Raw genomic sequence first — 22,755 nt, forward strand, 5'->3', positions numbered from 1 at the left:
CAGTGTTAAAATTTAAAATACCTTATACGTTACTCAGAATGTTATACCTGGCGCTAGCACAATCCATTATTGACTATGGATTAAGTAGTTACGGTAGAACGTATAAAACATACATAAATAAAATATATAGACTACAGCTAAGTTTATTAAAAACTTATTATTTATTATTTAAAAACGATCGTCCCAAATAATGTAAGAGGAAAAATAGAGAGACATGAAGAATTATTACAATATTGTAAAATTATTAGTATACATAAGAAAATAGATATGGCAATAATCAATGAGGAGATTTTAAACATAGGAAGTCTAAACAAAAACTGTAGACCTCAACATTTACGAAAGTTATCCTATTTGCCTCGATTTGTCCTACCAAAGTGTGTTAATACATATGGTAAACGACGATGGGAATATTTGTTACCACATACCCTAAACAAACTACCCGAAGTAAATTATAATAATATCAGTAACAACCCACATAAATGTAAACAAATATTGAAAGCCCTATATCTTAGTTAAGTAAATTATAGGTATACGTCGCACTTATAGGAGTGTCTCATATCACGAAGATGGGGAATCTAGACTACAACACCTCATAATAAGAAACATGATTGCCGACTTCGTGAAATGAAATACTCCATAGTTTAATATACTTAATATTAATAGTAAATAAGAGCGATTACAGCGGCAGTTAAGCCTCAGGGGGCTTTGTTCGCTGTCATGATTTTTTAAATGTATTATTTTGTGTTAATAAATAAATGAAAAAAATAATATTCTGTACTTTAATTATTATTGTATATTATCCATTTACCATTCCTTAAACAACAATGTGGGACCTCGATCCTGAACTGTTAATTATCGAACTAGGGTCTCGGCCGTTATTATACGTAAATTCGCTACCAGAGTACGCAAATAAAGTGCCTAAAAATGATGGGTGAGAGGAAATCTCCAAAATTTTATCCTATGACTGGGATATTGTAATTTATTGTGCAATAGATTCAAGCTATGTACAGCACATTAAGTACATTAATAACTTATATAATTAAAATCTTACCTTTTCAGGCATTTACACATTACATAGCTAATACTAACAAAACAATTAGGTAATTCAATTCAAATACAGTGCTATTACAATTAGGTATTTTAATTTAAATGTACAATAATCCATTGAATTCAATAGATACGCTATATACGCTTTCGCCAATGGAAAAAAATAAAAGATGTAAGTAGGCACAATGTTTCTTTTTAATTTACTTTAAAAATACATATAAGCTTTTACCTTACAAGTTCGTCCGTCTATTAATAGCATCGTATTGCGATGGAACGGAACCTTGTGGTGATGTAAAATATTGTGAAAATAGTCTCGTATCTACTTCTATACCTCGATTATTATTTCTTAACCCTTTCCTTGTGTTGCTGTGCTGTCATATAAAGTGTCTTCAAATTGGAATCCATCTTTGATCCTGACAAAATTATGTAGCACACAACACGCTTTAACTACTTACTGATACTGTGCGCTCGGGTTGAAGATCTATGGCTCATGTTAAAACTATCCACTTGTGAGATAGAATACCAAAACTACATTCTATCATTCTTCGTGCACGTGTACATCTAATACAGTTTCTTTTTCAGAACTCACATCTTCATTTAACTTTTCCAAATCAGAAATGGCTTGAAAAATATCTCTAGCCCTCTTTTTACCTCTCGCAGTATTTCCGGTATTGGTAACAGTCGTAGTCACAGTAACTGGTACTTGCTGGTTGTCGGATGTATTAGCTGGTACTTCCTGGTTGTTGTTTGAGTGTGAGGGCAGGGCTGTTGTCCTAAGATTCCTGATAAGCAGTGTCTTCATTAGCGGGACGACGAATCTGTGAAATAGAATGAAAATAAATTACTGTTTCAGGTACCGCAGACCAATGAAGAATGGAAAGAAATAGAAACATTTTTACTTATCCTACTAAAAATAAAAAACAAAAATAAGATTTACTTCAATGCTTCTTCATATTTTAATCAACTCCATGAATCATCTATTTTCTTAGTATTTATTTTTATTTTAAATCAACTGTCATATCTACGAGGGGCGGCTGAATAGTAATCTACCTAAGTATGAAATAAAAGACTGTAGTGTCCAGTTTTATTTTATTTTTCTATGTAGTCCCCTTCGAGGGAAATGCACTTATTACATTTGTCAAATAATGACATTAACCCATGAAAAAAAAAATCTTTTGGTTTGTCGTCAAAAAAGTCCGTTACAGCAGCCTTCATCTCATCATCAGTAGAAAATTTTCTGCCTCGGAGGTCTTTCTTCAGATTTCGGAAGAGAAAATAGTCGCAGGGGGCTAGGTCTGGACTATACGGTGGGTGGTCAATGGTACCGAAGCCTAATTCTTTCATAACCAGCTGCGTTGTGCGGGCAGTATGGACAGGTGCGTTATCGTGTAACATCAAAATTCCTTTGCTTAATTTGCCTCTCCTTTTTTCTTTTATTGCATCCCTTAACTGGCGTAGCAGGTTAGAATAATATTCGGCATTCATGGTAGTTCTTTTTGGTAAATAATCAATCATTAATATTCCTTCTATATCCCAGAACACCGTAGCCATAAGTTTGCCAGCTGACGGTCGAACTTTAAACTTCCTAGGAGGCTTCTCGTCTTTGAACTTCCATTGTAAAGACTCTTGCTTACTTTCTGGGTCCCACTGTCTGATCCAGGTCTCATCACACGTCACTACTTTTGACATAATTTCTTCTTCTTTCCCCCGACTCATGTTCAAAAAGTCCTTACAACATTTCACCCGTCTGTCCATGTCAAAAGGCGTTAACATTCTGGGGACCCAGCGCGCACTCACCTTAGACATGTTCAAATGTGTATGAATTATTTCATTAACTCTCTCTTTACTTATGCCCACATCTCGGGCTATCTCCCACTGCTTCACCCGTCGGTCTTCTAGAATTATTTTTTTTACTTTGGCTACATTTTCCTCCGTAACCGCAAAAATCGGCCTTCCACTACGGGGGTCATCCTCCAAGCTTTCACGACCAATTTTAAATTGCTTGGACCAAAATTTTATAGTGAATTCTGAAGGGCACGAATCACCAAACACACGCAACATACGCTCTCGGATATGCGAGGGCGTATTTCCTTCTTTTGTTAAGAATTTGATCACTGCACGGTGCTCAATTTTAACTATTTTGATTTTTTCACCCGACATCTTGCATAAATTCGAAAATTGTACACAAATGGCATTTACGGAAACAAATGAATGTCACAAAATTTGAAAAAAGAATAAATAAGGAATAAAATTGCATTGCAACCAGTAACATAATTTAATATTTTTTTGACCAAGGAGATTACTATTCAGCCGCCCCTCGTAGTATAATTTAATCTACTGTAAGCTCGCCCCCGGATTAGTTATTTCATTTTTGCCCTTGTAATATCTGGAAAGGTGTAATCTACAAGGATGTGCACATTTTGGAAGGGGATTGCGGCGACAATATAGGGGCCCTCGTAGATTGCTTCGAATTTTTTTGTGATTTTTTGTTGCGCGTTTGATTTGTTAATTTTCCTTATTTTGACCCAATCTCCTACTTGATATTGTATTAATCTAAAATTTTGATTAGATTTAGCCTGTCTAGTTTCAGCTGTCCTTTTTAAATTTAATTTTACCTTTTCTCTTATGTCTTCTAAATTCATTTGGATATTTTTTCTAATGTCTTTATCGAAGAACAATTCAGTAGGCTGACCGTACATTACTTCACACGGTGTGTACCCAGTGCTGTCATGGAAAGTGTTGTTATACAGGACTTATAATTTTGGTAAAACTTTGACCCAGCTCTGGTGTTTCTTTTCGCAATAAGTTCTGAATAACCTGCCAAGCTCCTTATTGTGGTATTTGGCCTTGGGTTACGCAACGTGGTATATATAACCTTTACCCCTTCGGTCTTCATAAACTTGCACCATTGTTTGCTAGCGAACTGGCTACCATTGTCTGTCATTACCGCTTTTGGTTCTATTGTTATGAACGTAACCTAACCCTTCATTTTGCTTTCTATTTGGTATTTTGACCTCTTTTGGCGCGCGCAATCCCCTTCCGTTTATGCCCAACAACTGTCCGGGTTTCCAGTACATTTTATTCATCATATTTAAAATTACAACCCTAAAATCGATAGCTGATCCGGGGACCTTTTCACTAGCCGTGTTTAGTTTTCCGATTCTTCTGCAATCTCTATTGCCGCGGTGTTTCTTCGGTCTATGTTCTCCGGTCTACGCCAGTTGGTATAATTATTCTGGGGCTGCGTCTTCTTGTCATTGGCTTTTGTGGTTGTAGTGTTAGCATTGCTGAAGCGCGGCTCTTGTTTATTGACGTCATCCATCGAACGAAGGAACTCAGCTGCCTCGAGGATGCTAATTGCTTTAGATGTGACGAACGCTTGTCGGATGTAGCGAGGGAAATGCCGCATAATGTCTGTTACCAACTGTTCTTCCGGTACTATGTAGTTTAACGTTTTGGCTTGACCTACTATTTTGATAAAATAATTGTGCATTGATGGTTCTTCAGCTTTGTCCCACAATCCATGAACTATTTTCTTTCGCAGCTCGTTTTGCTCGTAGTCCCCCCAGTGTGACTTAAGGAAATCTTTTTTGAAATCTTCTACTGTAGCCCAACGATCTTTGTAGACCCGCGCCCAGCCCCGCGCAGGTCCTTCGAGACATTAGAGTATAGTTTCCAATTCGTGGCCTTCAACTGATATTTTATGTAGATATGCGTCCAAGTATGGTGTAACGAGGTTTTACCGAACTTGGGTTTTTCCATATTGATGTTTTTATTTTTTCCAGACAGTTGGCAAATGTATAATTTCCGAAACTCATGGCGAGAACAGTTTGGAAAAGTTTTGTTTACTATCCAATTCGTATTGGTATTTCTTGAAAACGCCGTGATAAAGTTTTCACATTTGTCGTTATACGTATCACCATTTGTCAACTTACACTGGATTTGTGCGTGAATATTATCCACACTCTTCTCCTCGAACTTAAGATAACAAATATTGTCACCTAAAGGATCACATAACACTCTTTTTAACATGATTTTACACTTTTATATTTGCAAAACACATAACCGTAAAAAGACAAAATCTACTCACTACCGCTAAACATCACGATCACAACAAATGCGAAGTAAGGCACGAAACGCGCTGGCGAATCATATCTGCGCAATGTTCACAGTAAACCAATATGGCGGCGGCGGCGAGACTCCGCCGCTTGCTCGACTAGGTTTTGTGAGAGCAAAATGTTTGTATATATCGCGACAAAAGCTAATCCATTTCAGTAAATGAGTATTATTAAAAATTAGATATCACATTCAAACGTGACTGACGTTACTGAACTCGACTAGGTTTTGTGGTGAATAATATATGAAAATATGTAAGCAAAAAGCTAATCCATTTCAGTGACTACTTTTTACCGACACGGTATAGGTATTGTTAACTAATATGCATAAATAAAAGCTCCCCTATTAGAATCTGCGTCGTGACTGAAATAGTATAGCTTTTGTAAATTCGCCCCCGGGAGACCAACCACTGCGACCAATCCACATAATGTGGCAATTAAATGCGAGATGATAATGCAAGACCGACGATTAAAAGTAAGGGAAATAGCTGACATCGTAGGCATCTCCTATGAAAGAACCCAAAACATTATAGTCAACGAATAGCCTAAGCAAATTAGAAAAATCTGCGGAATTAATTCGTGTAGTTTTGAAAATTGGTACAGGTATACCTTGTGGTGTCCAGATAAACATACTAAAAGTCCTCGAGGGTAGGGGGTGTGCTGGGGGTGTAGAGGGGGGTTGAAGGTACTTTTTTTCATATTTTTGCTCATATCTCGAATATCTGTACGAATAGCATCATAATTACTTAAGACAAAAGTTTTAACATAAAATTTACTACAAATTTGGTTATGTTTATTTTTACTCTGCGATCAATACTTTAGGGGCTACAGGCTGTTAAAGTTAAATAAGTAATTAAAAATAGACGGTTTAAGAAAACGTCGTTTTTTTGTAATTGTTCATCACAAATAAAAAAATTAGCTTAGAATAAGCAAGCTAAGCAACCTGCTGATAAAATATAAAAAAATAGGCCATATGCATGTCGGGCCATGCTCAGTGTAGGGTTCCGTAGTTACCCGTCTGTCAAAATAGACTATTTGCCATAACTCAAAAACAGCTGTACCGATTAGGTTCGCTATATTTTTCCTTGAAAGTATTTACTAAGTTATGTTTTCACGATTTTTTTCATATTTTTTGGAGCCATGGTTCAAAAGTTAGGGGAACTAAGGGGTAAATCACAACTTTTTTTCTTGCAGATCGATTATTTCCGAAAATATTAAGTTGATCAAAAAATGGTTCTTGAAGACCCTTATTCGTTTTAAAAGACCTATCCAACGACACCCCACACTATAGGGTGGAAGCGAAAAAAAATTTCATCCCCACTTTAATGTAGGGCAACCACCATAAAAAAATTTTTTTCTAGTTTTCATGTTTACATTTGACACGAATATATAAATCAGTTACGCTGACAAAGTTGTAAAATATAAATTAGAAAAAATATTTTTTTAGGGTGGCTGCCGTACATTAAAAAGGGGATGAAATTTTTTTTCGCTTCCACCCTATAGTGTGGGGTGTCGTTGGATAGGTCTTTTAAAACGAATACGGGTCTTTGAGAACCATTTTTTGATCTGCTTAATATTTTCGGAAATAATCGATCTGAAAGAAAAAAAGTTGTGTTTTCCACTTTAGTTCCCCTAACATTTGAACCATGGGTCCAAAAAATATGAAAAAAATCGTGAAAGTAAAGCTTAATAAAGACTTTCAGAGAAAAATATAGCGAACCTAATCGATTAAGCAGTTTTTGAGTTTTTGCAAATAGTCTATTTTGACGGACGGGTAACTACGGAACCCTACACTGAGCATGACCCGACATGCTCTTGGCCGGTTTTTTTATATTTTATCAGCAGGTCATTTAGCTTGCTTATTCTTAATTAAAAAATTTATTTATGATGAACAATTATGAAAATACAACGTTTTTTTAAACCGTCTATTTTTTATCTCTTATTTAACTTTAACAGCCTGTAGCTCCTAAAGTATTGATCGCAGAGTAAAAATAAACATAACCAAATTTGTAGTAAATTTTATGTTAAAACTTTTGTCCGAAGTAATTATAATGCAATTCGTACACATTTTCGAGATAAATAAAATAAATAAATAAATAAATAAATAAATATTATAGGACAATTTTACACAGATCGACCTAGTCCCACAGTAAGCTCAATAAGGCTTGTGTTGTGGGTACTAGACGACGATATATATAATATACACATATATATAAATATTTATATACATAGAAAACATCCATAACTCAGGAACAAATATTTGTGAAGAACACACAAATAAATGCCCTTACCAGGATTCGAACCCGGGACCTCGTGCTTCGTAGGTAGGGTCACTACCGACTAGGCTAGGAGGCCGTTAAGAGCGGAGATATGAGCAAAAATATGAAAAAAGGTACCTTCAACCCCCCTCTACACCCCCAGCACACCCCCTACCCTCGAGGACTTTTAGTATGTTTATCTAGACACCACAAGGTATGCCTGTACCAATTTTCAAAACTACACGAATTATTTCCGCAGCTTGCCCAAATTCGGCTTAATTTGACGTGGCTAGAATTAGGTTTTTCAAAGGTGTCGGCGAGATGGGTTCCGAAGCTCCTTTCAGTGGAACAAAAAATCACTCGTCTAACAATTTCACGCGACTGTCTCGACTTGTTTGAAGCTGACCCTCAAGACTTTTTGGACAAATATGTTACTATGGATGAGACATGGGTCCATCACTACACGCCACGCCCGAGACTAAACAGCAATCAAAGCAGTGGGTTCGTGCTGGATCTCCGCCACTCAAAAAGGCAAAGGCCATTTTGTCGGCGAATAAAGTCATGGCATCAGTCTTCTGGGACGCAAAGGGAGTAATAATGGTTGACTATCTCCAGAAAGGTACCCCTATAAACTCGGACTACTATTGCGACCTTTTACGCCGATTACGAGAAGATCTGAAAGTAAAAAGACCTGGATTGTTGACAAAAAAAGTTCTCTTTCACCAGCACAATGCAATCAATAAAATCGATAGCAGAAATTCACAACTGTGGGTTTGAATATTGCCCCACCCGCCCTAATCGCCTGATTTGGCACCATCGGACTTCCATCTATTTCTAAATTTAAAAAACACATGGGCGGTAAGAAATTTTTTACCAACGACGAGGTCCAAGCAGAAGTGGATACCTATTTTAAAGGCCTGGAGGAAAGTTCTTCAAAAGTGGTATAATGGCTTTGGAATCCAGATGGAACAAGTGCAAAGAGCTCGACGGGGCCTACGTAGAGAAATAAAAATATTAAATAAAATCTTTGGATTTGATTTCATACTTCGGCCGTGAACTTTCCAATCACCCCTCATACTTAAATATATTTGTGAAATAATATATTATGACAATAAGTTGTTTATCTACTCTCTGGATAACCTTTTACCTTCATTTTAGTCACTAAACTGCCTACCTAAAAAGGATATTAGTAGGAAATGGAAAATAAAGTAGATAAGGTAACTAGCAATATATTTTGTTGTCAAAATTGAAATTCAGATATTTCTAATACTTTATTTTTTGTAACAAGTTTCTTCCCGTTAATTTAATTGTATAATTTGTTGATTTCTTGAATTCATTCACTTGTGTGTGACTTTTATCATGTATACCATATCATATGGTGTCAATCTAACCTGAAAAGAAAGCAACATGATATTATTATACTAAGTCTGATGGCTTATTTCTCGCGTTTGTCCCGGCATTTTGCCACGGCTCATGGGAGCCTGAGGTCCGCTTGGCAACTAATGCTTAGACCAAGCAGTTTTAAATTAAAGTACAAAAGTAACTCAAATGCTTGCTACTAACTAACAGTTATGCATTACTTTGTCAACAATATAATTTGAATTTTTTCCCTAACTATTGTCTTTGCTTCATAGTTGTAGATAGCGTAGTTAGCGCAAGTAATCACTTATGCATGCTTGTGCTTAGGGCTCTGAAAGGACTGAAAGTAGGAAGCTATAAGTATTAAACTAATAAGATATCTTACCGTGCAATCTCGGTCCTTGTTTGATTTCGACTTTAGCTAGGCCATTCAACAATCGTAGTCAGACATTTCACTTTAGAGTGCCATGAAGATACATTGTTTTTAAAATATAATTTAAAATATAATTTAATAAGGGCTAATCTTTACTTTATGGACCGTTGATTTGGAGGGTGTGTTTGGTATGGGGGGGTAGAGGGTGCAAAGGGCTACCCCCCAGTCCAACCGCCATGGCGCGGAACCCCATGGTTATGGAGATATCCATGGTTAAAGTTTGTAAGAAATTACTATGAAATAAAGTAGAAATGTCATAGTAGACGTCGATAGGTGCCGTTTTGTGTTAATTTATATTACCTTTTATACCACACCACCATCCTCAAGGTCACCAAAATCTCAAGGTCACGAAATCTTATGGGCACCTAATTCTCAAGGTCACCAGAATCTCAAGGTCACCAGAATCTCAAGGTACCCAAAATGTCAAGGTCACTTAAAACCGAATCAGAGCACCCCACTATCCACGTGGTCTTGTCTGTCCTACCCCTAGAGAGCAATTCCAAAAACGGAGGCGCGGAGGGAGGGCAGCCTTCGCCCGCCGTGACGGAGCGCGGGAACGAGCGAGGCGAGCGGCTGAGGCTGGTCGCCTGCCGAAGCTGCGGAGCCGAGTGTAGTGAGCGTGCTTTGTCACGCGAGGGCGGAAGGGCTGCTCCTCCACAGCGCCGGAGCTAACCCAGATCCAACAGCTTCACAGCGCCCCCTTTCACCGCTCACCCCCTCCCCCTTCAAATTTTGCTGTAATCCCTTATTTCATAGTAATTCCATACAAACTTTAACCATGGATATCTCCATAACCATGGGGTTCCGCGCCATGGGAGTTGGACTATGGGGTAGCCCTCTCCCCCCCTCCCCACCCCAAAAATCGACGCTCCATAAAGTAAAGATTTACCAATTGTTGAATATTTATATTTAAAAGCTGGAAGGAAAGTTTTCTCGTTGTTGAGAATTCTGACAACTTTGGCAAGTACGACTGGGTTGCTATATTAAAAAATAATTCCCCCAAAAAAAATTGGTAGGATTGCGTTATTTTAGCGCTCAGTTATTTTATGGTTGGTGCAACGCATTTTATTTAGCAATCGTTAAGACCCCCACGTCAGCGTTAAAATTTAGCGAACCGTGCTTACGTTAGCAGGTGGTTTGGTGCAACCCGCCCTGAATCATTCAAAATTATCAATAACTGAGCGCAAGTACATCGCACACGCGTCTGCGACCTTGTACCTTTGACCGGCCCCCCGGCAGTGCCGGCCACGCCGTCGACTCGTTAAGACGGGTGCTAGTTTTTATTTGGTGAATAAAAAACTAGCATCGGCGGTCAGGGAGACCGCATGTAACTGGTTACGATACTTTTTTTCCGAGACCGCACGTAGGTGGTTGTGTATTTAATACTTATAATCTTTACTATAGTTTGAAACGTTTCTTATTTTTTTCTAGTAAAACATGCTTCCTAGTGATGCAACAATTCAAAAGTGGCTGGAAGAAGTTTCGTCTGATGAAGATGACCAGTTGGATGAAGAATGCAGTGACGTAGAACCAGAACTTGCTCCACTAAATTTACCGGAGGAAAGTTGCGAGTCGGATTCTGAGATCGAGGCTGATGAAGAATCAGGGTTACAACAAGAAATTTCAAGTCTAAGTTCCGCACATGCGTCTCGTGACCCGATCGCACATACAGGACGGCAAGAGCACGAGCAGTCAGAATCGTCGGATGATGATGTGCCAGCGGCGATCAAGACCCAGAAAGAAGAATTATTTTGGGAAAAATCGGTTTCGTTGGTCATCTGAACCGCCATCTCTGCGATCAAGAACTTTGCAACATAATATACTGCATGAGGGAGAAGGCGTAAAACGAGCTTGCCGCGATGAAATAAACTCTTCGTCTACACCATTAGATATATGGCAGCATTTTTTTACAGACGAAATGCTTGAAAAAATCGTTCTACATACTAATATAAAGATTTGGCAAATAAGGCCAAACTACAAAAATCAAACGTGCGTCTCGGATTTGGATATTGTGGAGCTCAAAGCTTTTATAGGTTTCCTGTTTTATACCGCCATCTTCAAAGAAAATCGTACACATTACACGTCTTATTATAATAAAGATGGTTCTGGAAGAGATATTTATCGCTGTATTTTAAGCAAAAACAGATTGGAAGTTTTGCTTAAAAGCATCCGTTTTGATGATGCTGAAACCAGACTAGCTCGGAGAGACACTGACCCATCTGCACCAATTTCTCAGCTCTTTGACTCGTTCATCCAGCAATGTCAAGCTGTGTATTCTATCGGAAATAGTGCATGCATTGACGTAATGCTTCTAGCATTCAGAGGAAGGTGTAGATTCAAAATATATATGCCAAAAAAACCGGCCAAATATGGCATTAAGATTTTATGTCTCACCTACGCTAAGTCAGGCTACCTTCTTAATGCTTATATTTACTTGGGCAAAAATTCAGATGGTCTAAATTTGCCCGCCGAATACCAACGGCAAAAGAAACCTACACAGGCGGTTATGCGTCTCATTTCTCCTATTGAAGGATCGAATCGAAATGTTACTACGGATAACTGGTTTACGTCTATTGAGCTTATGGTTTTGTTAAAACAGAAGCAGCTGACACTTGTAGGTACACTAAGAAAAAATGTGCGTGAAATTCCACCACAATTCTTCCGTTCCAGAGAAAGAGATATAAACTCAACTTTGTTTACTACAGATATGACTATCTCTTCATATGTCCCAAATAAAAACAAAGCAGTCGTCACAATCTCAAGCATGCATCATACACCAACTATTGATGAAGCGACGAAAAAGCCGGAAATAATAATGTTCTATAACTAAACCAAATTTGGTGTTGATGTTCTTGATCAAAGGTGCTCAAATTATTCTACAGGTCGTCGAACTCGCAGGTGGCCCCTAGCAGTATTCTACAGATTGTTGGACATATCGGCCTCAAACAGTTATGTTGTCAACGTATCTACGCAAACCGGAAAGCCTGAAAAAGGTTCAAAATGAAGAAACTGGCAGAACAATTAGTAAGACCACATCTAGAGCGTCGTGCAAATAATCAGCGTCTTCCGCGGGACATGAAAATTGCTGTGAGCCAAATCCTCAAACAAGAGACCAGTTTACCAATACTACCGGGTCTCAGCAATACTGAAGAACGGTTAACGATCACAAAAACGTGCGTGACTTTTGACCCCAAAAAGAAACGAAAGACAGTATATCTGTTTTGAATGTAAAAACCCGATTTGCGTTGAATGCTCTAATAAGTTGTGTGTTGACTGCCGACAAAAATGGTTATTTTAAAGGCCAGTAATTTTATAAGGCTAGCCTATTTCGAACCAAAATATATAGTTTAATAGCGTATTAGCATAGTTGATTACTCAATTTTATAATGAAAAGCTTTATATAACATTCCAAAATATTGAGATCTCATGTCCTGAAGGATACCTAGTTTTGTGATTAAAAATGTAACAAGTTCCTAAGTATGTTAAGTATGAAAGATATAATGTTGATTATTTTTGTATAAGTTTTGGCTAATAAAATGCCTTTAACTATGTAAAGAGTACTTTTAAATCACCCTTCAGTTACCTCAAAGTAAATAAATCAGGTCCCATAACGAAGTCTCCATGACCGCAAGTAGGTGGTTGTGCAATACAAATAGGACGTAGGTAGTTAAGGGTTAAAGCATAACTGCCTCATCGTCGAACAGCGTACGCCTGGGTCACAACGGAATAACATGAACATGGCTTTGCCAGCTACATGCCGAGTTGTGACCCTTTTATAGTATTTAGCACTAAATGTTATACATTGTATATTTGTCAACATGTTTTTGTCATCTGTGTTTGTTTGTCATAAATAAATGTTTTTCTATTCTATTCTAAAATTAAACTTACACTTTTCATCATGCTCATTAAGACAAATCTTACAGAAACCTTTGTTCTTTTCAATAAATTGGACCCTATCATTAGCATTAGCTAATTTAAATTTAGGGCATGTATATAATCTATGTACCTGAGAGTTACAATACTTACATTTTATCTTATTTTTAACCGACTTCCATTTCATAGAAGGAGGAGGTTCTGTATTCGGTTGTGGCTATTTTTTTTTTCTATGTACGTTCACCGATTACTCCGACATCCGTAGTCCGATTTGAGTAATTCTTTTTTTGTTTGAAAGGAGCTACCTCCGAGTTGGTCCCATTTTAATTTGGTTCTGTTCTGATGATGGGATCCATGAGGAATTGAGGGAACTCCTCAATTTTTAAAGGCACATACAAGGTGATTTGGGTGTTTTCTTAAGCAACTCGAGCATTTTCTTCCGAAAACCACCACTTTGTTGAAGTAGACCTGATGATGATGATTGTTTTGATGGTAATGATAGTATGTACAGCGATTACTCCGGCACCTGTGATCCGATTTGAGTAATTCTTTTTTTGTTTGGAAGGAGTTACCTCCAAGGTGTTTCCGTATTATTTTTGGTTCTGTTCTGATGATGGAATCCATGAGGAATTGAGGGAACTCCTCAGTTTTTAAAGGCACGTGTAAAGTGATTTCGGTGTTTTCTAAAGTAACTCAAGCATTTGCTTCCGAAAACCGCCAATTTGATGTAGTGCAAGTGTAGCCTGTAGCCTGTACGAGTTTGACATTGACATATTCGCTAAGTTAGCGACGCTAGTTAGACGTTAACGTCTTCGTAAATTACTCTTTATGCATCTCGCTCGCACTAATATGCCAGTACGAGCAAGAAGCAAAGAAAGTAAGTTACACACACGCTAGCGAATAAATCAATGTCAAACTCTTGGTAAGCTGGTAAGGCTACTGATCGGGGGTTAGGGTTAGGAGTTAAGGGATCGGGGAATGGCGGTTGAAGGGCTGCTGGTTCAGGGTCGAGGGGTTCATGGATCAGGGGTTGATGCGCTGTGAGGTAGAGGGAGCAGGGGGTTGAGGGATTGGGTCAGTGGTGGGGCGGAGGATGGATTTAGTGTAGTGACAGGAATTATAATTTCCCAGACGGACTCGAGAAAATTCCTGATTACAAATATATTAAAGTAGGTACATGAATAATTATTTAGGGTTAATCATGATGTTGTTTTTCATTCATGCGTCGCGCTCTTAACAATGCGTTAAAACTAAAAATGGAAAAAAAAAACTTTTTACAAAAAAAAGAAAACAGACTTCAAAAAGGATGAAATAAAATATGTATTATCCTTTTTAAGTCTATGCGTTACCAACTGATATGTTTGAAGTCGGTGCCAAGCCAAGTAGTCACAATACCCGTCAAAAATAATCAGCTTTATGACTATAAATCCCATTATAACTGTACTAATAACTATTATAAATGTGTAAGTAATTCTGTCTGCCTCTTTGTCGCCTTTTCATGGCCAAACAATTGAACCGCTTGAGGTGAAATTTGGCAAGAACGTAAATTCCTTGAATTGTTTTATATTTTGAAATGTAGTTGAATAAGGGACGGGAAATAACTCAGTCCCAATCCCATGCTTGCGTGCCGACAAACATGGTACGGACTCTATCAAGAAGGTTTGATCGTGTGTTCTGAGGTGTGTTCTTGTGGGTACTTACAGTCGACGTCAAAGATATGTTTACACTTTTGCACCTTACTCCTTTGTAATAAGACGAAAAGTGTAAACATATTTTTAACGTCGACTGTACCTACAGAAAGTACGTTCATTGTCGTCGTGTAAGGCAATCCAACGTACCTACATCCTTATCGAATCGCACCAAAATCGTGGTATGCTTCAAAAGTTGGCTTGGCACCGACTTCAAACATATCAGTTGGTAACGCATAGACTTAAAAAGGATAATACATATTTTATTTCATTCTTTTTGAAGTCGGTTTTCTTTTTTTTGTAAAAAGTTTTTATTCTTTTTATTGTCATATTGTCAACGCTTGCCTCTCGGCTAAATGCCAGAGAGACCCTCCTCGGCCTCTCACGTTGTTGAGAGCTCGAAGACTGCGACAATGTCTCCAGAGCTGCAGCCTTCTTTTCTATAAAGGTATAAAGCGCATCTAAAGTAGGCATGTCCGTAGATTCCTGCTCTAAATAAAAGGACCTTACCGTGTACTGGTCAAGTTTCTTTTGAATAATACAAACCAATATGCTATCCTACTGCCCAGTTTGCAAGTCTAATCTCTTTAATGCACCAAGATGCTGCTTGACTACAATTAAAAGATTTCGCAATGCGACCGGAGTGCATTTGGTTATAGGGGGAAAGTCTAAAATATTATTTAAGTATGTGGTACGTAACAACTCATGCCCTGTTGTCATACCTCTGCTTTAACAAATCTAACGCAATGGGGTAATTCTCGCCCACGAGGGGTAAATGTTTAATTACATCCAGGGCTTCGCCCTGCAAAAATGAGGTTAAATAATACAATTTATCACACTGTGACAGGGTCGGGTTTTTATAAACTACCGATTTAAACAGGTTAATAAAGTGCTGATAGTCACTTAATTGACCATTGAATGTTAGCTAGTTTGACAGTGCACAACGTTGTATGGGGACCTTGCACTTTGAGACTATGCGCTGAAACTTGGCACAGTTGATTGTTAGCTGGTCTTGAGCAGATACAGACCGGTAGACATCGAGAACCACGTCTCATTTAGTGGGGGGGAGGGGGGAAGTTCGACGCCGCCGCGCTTCACTTGGAGCAACATTTCTCTAAAACTATACCTATTAGGGCATGTGATATATCATTTTCGGATAAAGTAAGGATGAGAAATCTAATTTTGGAACTAGAACAATGCACTTTCTAACAAAAAAAAGCGTAAAGTAGAAAAGACTAAAAAACGTATTTGTGATTTTTTTTAAATTACCAATTTTTTTTTAAAGTGTAGCAGTAATCTGAAAATAATAAATACAGTTGTAAAGCCACACTTATTACGTTTAAGAAAATATATAGTTTATTATACAAAACTTTTGATAAATGGGAGATAAAAAATAATATTAAGCGTGGGTCAGAGTGATCTCAATACAAAAAAATACTATGAATGTGGGAAGGTTACTTATAATTTTGTTCTACCATCGTTTATTTTTTTTAGTTTTTCGTAAATAACTCGTAAACGGTAGCCCACAGCAAAAAATAATCTTTTACGTAAATAATCTGTTTCAGATTTCTTATAAAGTAAGTGCTACTTTTTTTCGCTAAGATATTGATCTTAGCGAAAAAAAGTAGCAATTTAAAAAAAATATTGAAGGGAGAAAATAAATACTAAGGTCCCCTTTTTTAGTCATTCGTAAATGACTCGTAAAGGATAGCCAATAGCAAAAAGTACCTAAGTATTTATTTTCTCCCTTCAATATTTTTTTTAAATATTGATTGTAGCGAAAAACAGTAGCACTTATTTTCTAAGAAATCTGAAACAGATTATTTACGTAAAAGGTTATTTTTTGCTGTGGGCTACCGTTTACGAGTTATTTACGAAAAACTAAAAAAAATAAACAATTGTAGAACAAATTTTAAGTAACTTTCCCACATTCATAGTATTTTGTATTGAGATCACTCTGACCCACGCTTATTATTATTTTTTATCTCCCATTTATCAACAGTTTTGTATAATAAACTATATATTTTCTTAAACGTAATAAGTGTAGCTTTACAACTGTATTTTTTGTTTTCAGATTCCTGCTACACTTTTTAAAAAAATTGGTTATTATGAAAAAATCACATATACGTTTTTTAGTCTTTTCTACTTTACGCTTTTTTTGTTAGAAAGTGCATTGTTTTAGTTCCAAAACTAGATTTCTCATCCTTAATTTATCCGAAAATGATATATCACATGCCCTAATAGGTATAGTTTTAGAGAAATGTTGCTCCAAGTGAAGCGCGGCGGCGTCGAACTTCCCTCCCTCCCCCCCACTAAATGAGACGTGGCTCTCGACGGCTCCCGGTCTGTATCTGCTCAAGACCAGCTAACAATCAACTGTGTCAAGTTTCAGCGGATAGTCTCAAAGTGCAAGGTGTCGTGCAGTAACAAACTAGCTATGTACTAATTACAATACGAGGCAGTTTCTGAAATCCTTTAGCAACTGAGGAATGCTCACCGTTAACGCTCGTGGTAAGTAAGTAAGTAAATATTCTTTATTGCACCAATAATCATACATCTTACATACATGTAAAATTACAAAGAAATTTTAGTGGAACAATAGAACCCGGTAACAACAGGCGGTCTTATCGCTAAAAAGCGATCTCTTCCAGACAACCTTTGGGTAGCAGGAAATGTATAACTCAAACAAAAGTCAACAGGTAATGCACGGAGTAATATGGAGACTATTAAACACAAACACACATATTACATACTACTTATATAACTGTTACAACAAAACCTAATACACAAATAAATATACAATATACATAATATATATTTTATACTTACATATATACAATATATAAAATGGCAACTTAAGGCAGAGATAAAAAGTATACTTTCAGCTGATTTTTGAAAATGGGGAGAGATTTAGCTAATCTTAATTCTAGGTACTGGCAAAGCATTCCACAACCGAACAGTCCGGAAGGTAAACGAGGAGTTATAAAATTTTGAAGTCGATGAAGGAGGAGCAAGAATATGAGTCCGAGAACATCGGATAGAAGAGAGATACTTGAAACGCTCTTTGAGATAAGGTGGTGTAGCGGGGTTAAAGAGAATGCCATAGAGAAGGGCGAGGACATGAGAGTCACGGCGAAGTCGAATAGGAATAGATGGTGCCACTTAGCTTAAGATTCAACCCGGCAAGCAACTGACAATACTTGTCTTCCATCACATCGAAATCTTCCTTGTCATTGGGGTCCAATATTTGGATTTCGATCGTCAACTCCGAGTATTGGTTAAAGACTGAAATAAGCCGGTCCTTATTCACCTTCATCAGCTCCAAATCTGGATCGGCGCCCAGGCCGCTGAGAAATCTCTCTGTCTTCGTAATTACTCTCTTACACTGGCCTTGACAGACCACCAGACGTTTTAACTCGTCCATATTTTATGAAAATCGTACTATAAATAGGCAACACAAATGAAATATTATGGTATAAGACCAAAAACAGCAAAATATGGTCACAAGAACCACGCGGCACAAAATGTATTGAATCCTCTTATTATTGAAAGAAGACGGGATTTCTTTCAATAATAAGAGGATTCTTTCAATATAACACATAGAGTTATATATTCTAGGTCCATGATATAACATATGTGCCTTGTATGGTACATAACATAAATAATAAAAGATCGATCTATCATTCCAAAATATTGGACAACATTTCGGACACCACGCCATGAACCATGTTTAATGAGACCCTCAGGAGGTCAGCGATTGTCTCTGCATGGGTGGTGTCGAAATTCATACAGTTATGGGCCGAATCGAACACTACAGTCTACTCTTGTTCTCCTGGTGTGCAATGATAATTGCATACACGCGTCCCGTGATATTTAAAAATTTAGTTTGCAAAGGAAGTTTATCTTGTCGATATTGGAAACTTCCCCGAAGGCGATTTTTTTTGTATTCGTCTTGGTCTGTAGAAATGGAGCAGTTCCAAATTATGATTGGACTCAATACGCCAGAGAAAATTTCAAATACTTTAGTAAAAGTTATTAAAAAGTGTTGTGTCGACATTACAGAAACAACAGAAAATCGAGGTAAGAGAGGTTTCTGACCAGTCGGACGTAGAAATTTTAATCGTTGCCTCGGACGAGGAACGGTCGCACCGACAGAATTCGAATTATTTCGAGGGTCAGAATGAGAGTTCTCGCTCGTCTTCGGAAGACAAAGAGGACTCCGCATCGCTTCCACCTAAGAAGCGTAGAAAATTTAGTTCACACCGTCGCTTTTAGGCTTTGGAAAAGCAAATGACGTTTATACTAGGCTGCTTATCGCAACTGCCTCATTATTTAGAAATCGTTCAGTTCCAAATTAATTTGACTTATCCCAATGACAGTTTGAAAGTATTTTTTTTCTAAATACTTGACACAAAATTTAAGCAGGTATAGTAATACCCCTCCGATCGACTTTGGCCACTTGTAAATAAAATTCAGGCCTATCTATATACACCGTGAAATTTTAGTGGTTGTTTTCCCGCGGCAGGGCGATTTGCTATCGGTAGTACTTTCGAATTATGATAGACAAACTTATAAATAAACTGTTTTCCAAAAAAAAAATTACAAAAAAATAACCTAAACTCGAACAAGCGAAAAACAATAGTAACACACTAAAACTGCAAGTCGACAACAGTTCCCGATATTGTAAACAGATAAACAAATAAACAAGCACATGTTACTTTTTTAAACTGTGTAACAGGCTAGAGTGCTTTACTGTTTGACAACTGAAATTAAAATTTACTTAGGCCCGAGTTCACCAACTACAATATAAACATTGATTACGTAATCGCTCCTTTAAAATTTAACAGTTGGTTAAACAATACACGTTCTTTTTATGTTCACCACCCATTTTTAACAAACGGTTAACCAACCAAACGTTTTTGAATGAATGAGTCGTAAATGAATGAATGGTATAGTATTACTATGTAAAGATGTCAGTGTATCTCCATACATTTGCTTTTTCCCCAGTAACATTGCGAAATGGTAGGGTAACATTATTGTTTGACGAAATATTATTACCTGTTTCGTCAATGCCATGTCCATAGCGGGAACGCCTTTGTTATTTAGCATCCTTTTCAAATGTCTTGTCAATGCCAATGTCACTTTTTCGCTGTTTTTCGTCAAGTGTTGTGGCGGTTTGAATTGAATTTTGAATACAAAATTACCATTATAGTGCTAGATAATAGATAATGGAAGATAAACGCAAGCGTACGTTAAATTTTACAAGTGACGAGAAATCGTTGTTAACCGAACTCGTTTCAAAATATAAAGCTGTAGTAGAAAATAAAAAATCAGATGCGACAACAAACGCCGATAAAGCAAGGGGTTGGAAGCATATATCCCAAGAATTTAATGCTCTTAGCACATACTGCTCCCGCCCTCCCGAAAGTTTAAAGACTTGCTGGGAGAACATTAAACGCCAGACAAAAAAACTATCAGCAAATCGGAAACGGGAAGTATTTAAAACTGGTAAGCAGACCTGATTGTGCAATTTTCTCTGGTTTAAGATGTTTTAGATTGAAATTCGAAATATTTATAATATATTCTATTTAGGTGGTGGCAGACCCCCTCCACCATCTCCTGGTACTGGAGCAGGCCGTATTGTGGAAGAAATATTGGGGCCTGCTTTGGAAGGTATTGAAAATCAATATGATAGTGATGCTTTGCTATATGATGATGTAAGTACAGAGAAACTTATACCTATACTCTAATTTAATTGTACATACATTCTCTTATCTCATCAATGCATGTAAAATAACTAATATCGTCTTTCAATGTATTTTCAGTGTAACAAAGATACGGCAAAAATGTGCTCTGACGCTGAGGAGATAGGTACGGATGAAGTTATTAATGCAGTTGTGGAGACCGAGGATGAACCTTCATGTTCACTTACTTTTCCCATCGCTGAGGTAAATTCTGACAATAAGGTATTGCATATATCATATAAAATATAAATGTATAAATATTATAGGACCATCTTACACAAATCAACCTAGTCCCACGGTAAGCACATAGAGGCTTGTGCTGTGGTTACTAGACGACGATAAATATAATAGATATCATATAGATAAATACTTATATACATAGAAACATCCATAACTCGGGAACAAATATTTGTGATGCCCAAACCGGGATTCGAACTCAGGTCTTCCAGCTTAGTAGACAGAGTCACTACCAACTAAGCTAAAGAGGTTGTCGATATATCATATGTTAAATCTATTTATTAATTTATATAATAACCATACAGCTAACCTTGAAATATAATAACCTTTTTAGGGTTCCGTAGTCAACTAGGAACCCTTATAGTTTCGCCATGTCTGTCCGTCCGTCCGTCCGTCCGTCCGCGGATAATCTCAGTGACCATTAGCACTAGAAAGCTGAAATTTGGTACTAATATGTATCTCAATCACGCCGACAAAGTGCTAAAATAAAAAGTGGAAAAAAATGTTTTATTAGGGTACCTCCCCTATACGTAAAGTGGGGGGTGTTTTTTTTTTTCGTTTCAACTCTAACGTGTGATATATTGTTGGATAGGTATTTAAAAATGAATAGGGGTTTACTACAATCATTTTTTGATAATGTAAATATTTTCGGAAATAATCGCTCCAGAAGTAAAAAAAAAATGTGTCCCCCCCCCTCTAACTTTTGAACCATAACTTTTAAAAATATGAAAAAAATCTCAAGTGTAGAACTTTATAAAAACTTTCTAGGAAAATTATTTTGAACTTGATAGGTTGAATAGTTTTTGAAAAAAATGACAAAACTACGGAACCCTACACTGGGCGTGGCCCGACACGCTCTTGGCCGGTTTTTTATTTAGGTTATACATATAATCATAGGGTGACGGCACCAGTAATGGACACGGCACCAATTATGGACATTTTTTACGTTGATCGAATTTTTTAAGCAACTGTCCCAACATTTTTCAACTGGCAACAGTAAAGCATAACCAATAGACGTTTGAGCTGTCATTTTGACACATGTCACCAAAATCAGCCGTTTTGTTCTAAGATGGCTGCGAAGTGAAATCTCGTTGCGGGCGGTGGTCATAAAAATCCGTTATTGTTGTTGAAATCGTTAAGGAGGTGAGTACATATTTGTGCATGCTGTTATCTTGTGTTATGTTGTAATGAGATTTGATGTTATTTTTACTGAATAATACTATATTGCAAGTAAATTGAGCTAAGTTGAATATGTCCAATCACAGCAATAAGTTTTTTGTGGGGTTTGTTCATTACTGGATTCGATATTTTATGAAATTCAGTAATGGACAAGTGTCCAAGCTTAAGCTTTTTATTACTTTTTTAGTTTATTGTGTTAAATTATTTAATTTATTGCACTAAACATTTGAGTTGGGTTGATTTTGTGATTGCTCTTTATTTTCCAATAATGGACGATGTCCATAACTGGGATTTTTAGTTGTCCATAATTGGGCTCTTTGTTTTGTCTTAGATGGATGGATAAATGTGGTCGGACTGCAAAAACTGCCAGGGTAAGGTGAGGCCGACCAAGCCATACGTCAACAGGTTTATTTTGCTATTATAATCCGTTTTTTATTCATCCTATTTTTCGATGAGGCAAATAATAGCTGTCACGTGGTACCACAAATTTGGTCGGACTGCAAAATCTGCCAGGCTACGGTGAGGCCGACCAAGCCATACGTCAACAGGTTTTTTTTAGCTATTATAATCCGTTTTTATTCATCCTATTTTTCGACAAGGTAAATTGTAGCTGTCACGTGGTACCACAAATTTGGTTGGACTGCAAAAACTGCCAGGCTACGGTGAGGCCGACCAAGCCATACGTCAACAGGTTTATTTTAGCTATTATAATCAGTTGTATCATTCTATTTTTTGATGAAGTCAATTGTAGCTCTCACGTGGTACCACAAAATTGGTCGGACACAGGATCCTGCCAACACAGGATTTGGCCGACCACTTTAC

General features: G+C 37.3%; 2 protein-coding genes across 2 annotated transcripts in view; one reads left to right on the forward strand and one right to left on the reverse strand.

The window, feature by feature from the left end:
- LOC134670654 (histone-lysine N-methyltransferase SETMAR-like) overlaps window positions 1-3,281 on the reverse strand; it is a 311,101-nt gene extending 307,820 nt beyond the window's left edge. Inside the window, exon 1 of the mRNA XM_063528468.1 lies at window positions 1,607-3,281. Coding sequence (XP_063384538.1) covers window positions 2,137-3,207 — 1,071 coding nt within the window. The 5' untranslated portion in view covers window positions 3,208-3,281 and the 3' untranslated portion in view covers window positions 1,607-2,136. The remainder of the gene's footprint in view (window positions 1-1,606) is intronic.
- Window positions 1-22,755, forward strand: part of LOC134670986 (uncharacterized) — a 139,663-nt gene that overhangs the window by 102,129 nt on the left and 14,779 nt on the right. The window lies entirely within an intron of this gene.

This window comes from Cydia fagiglandana, chromosome 14, assembly GCF_963556715.1.
Source record: "Cydia fagiglandana chromosome 14, ilCydFagi1.1, whole genome shotgun sequence".
NCBI lineage: Eukaryota > Metazoa > Arthropoda > Insecta > Lepidoptera > Tortricidae > Cydia > Cydia fagiglandana.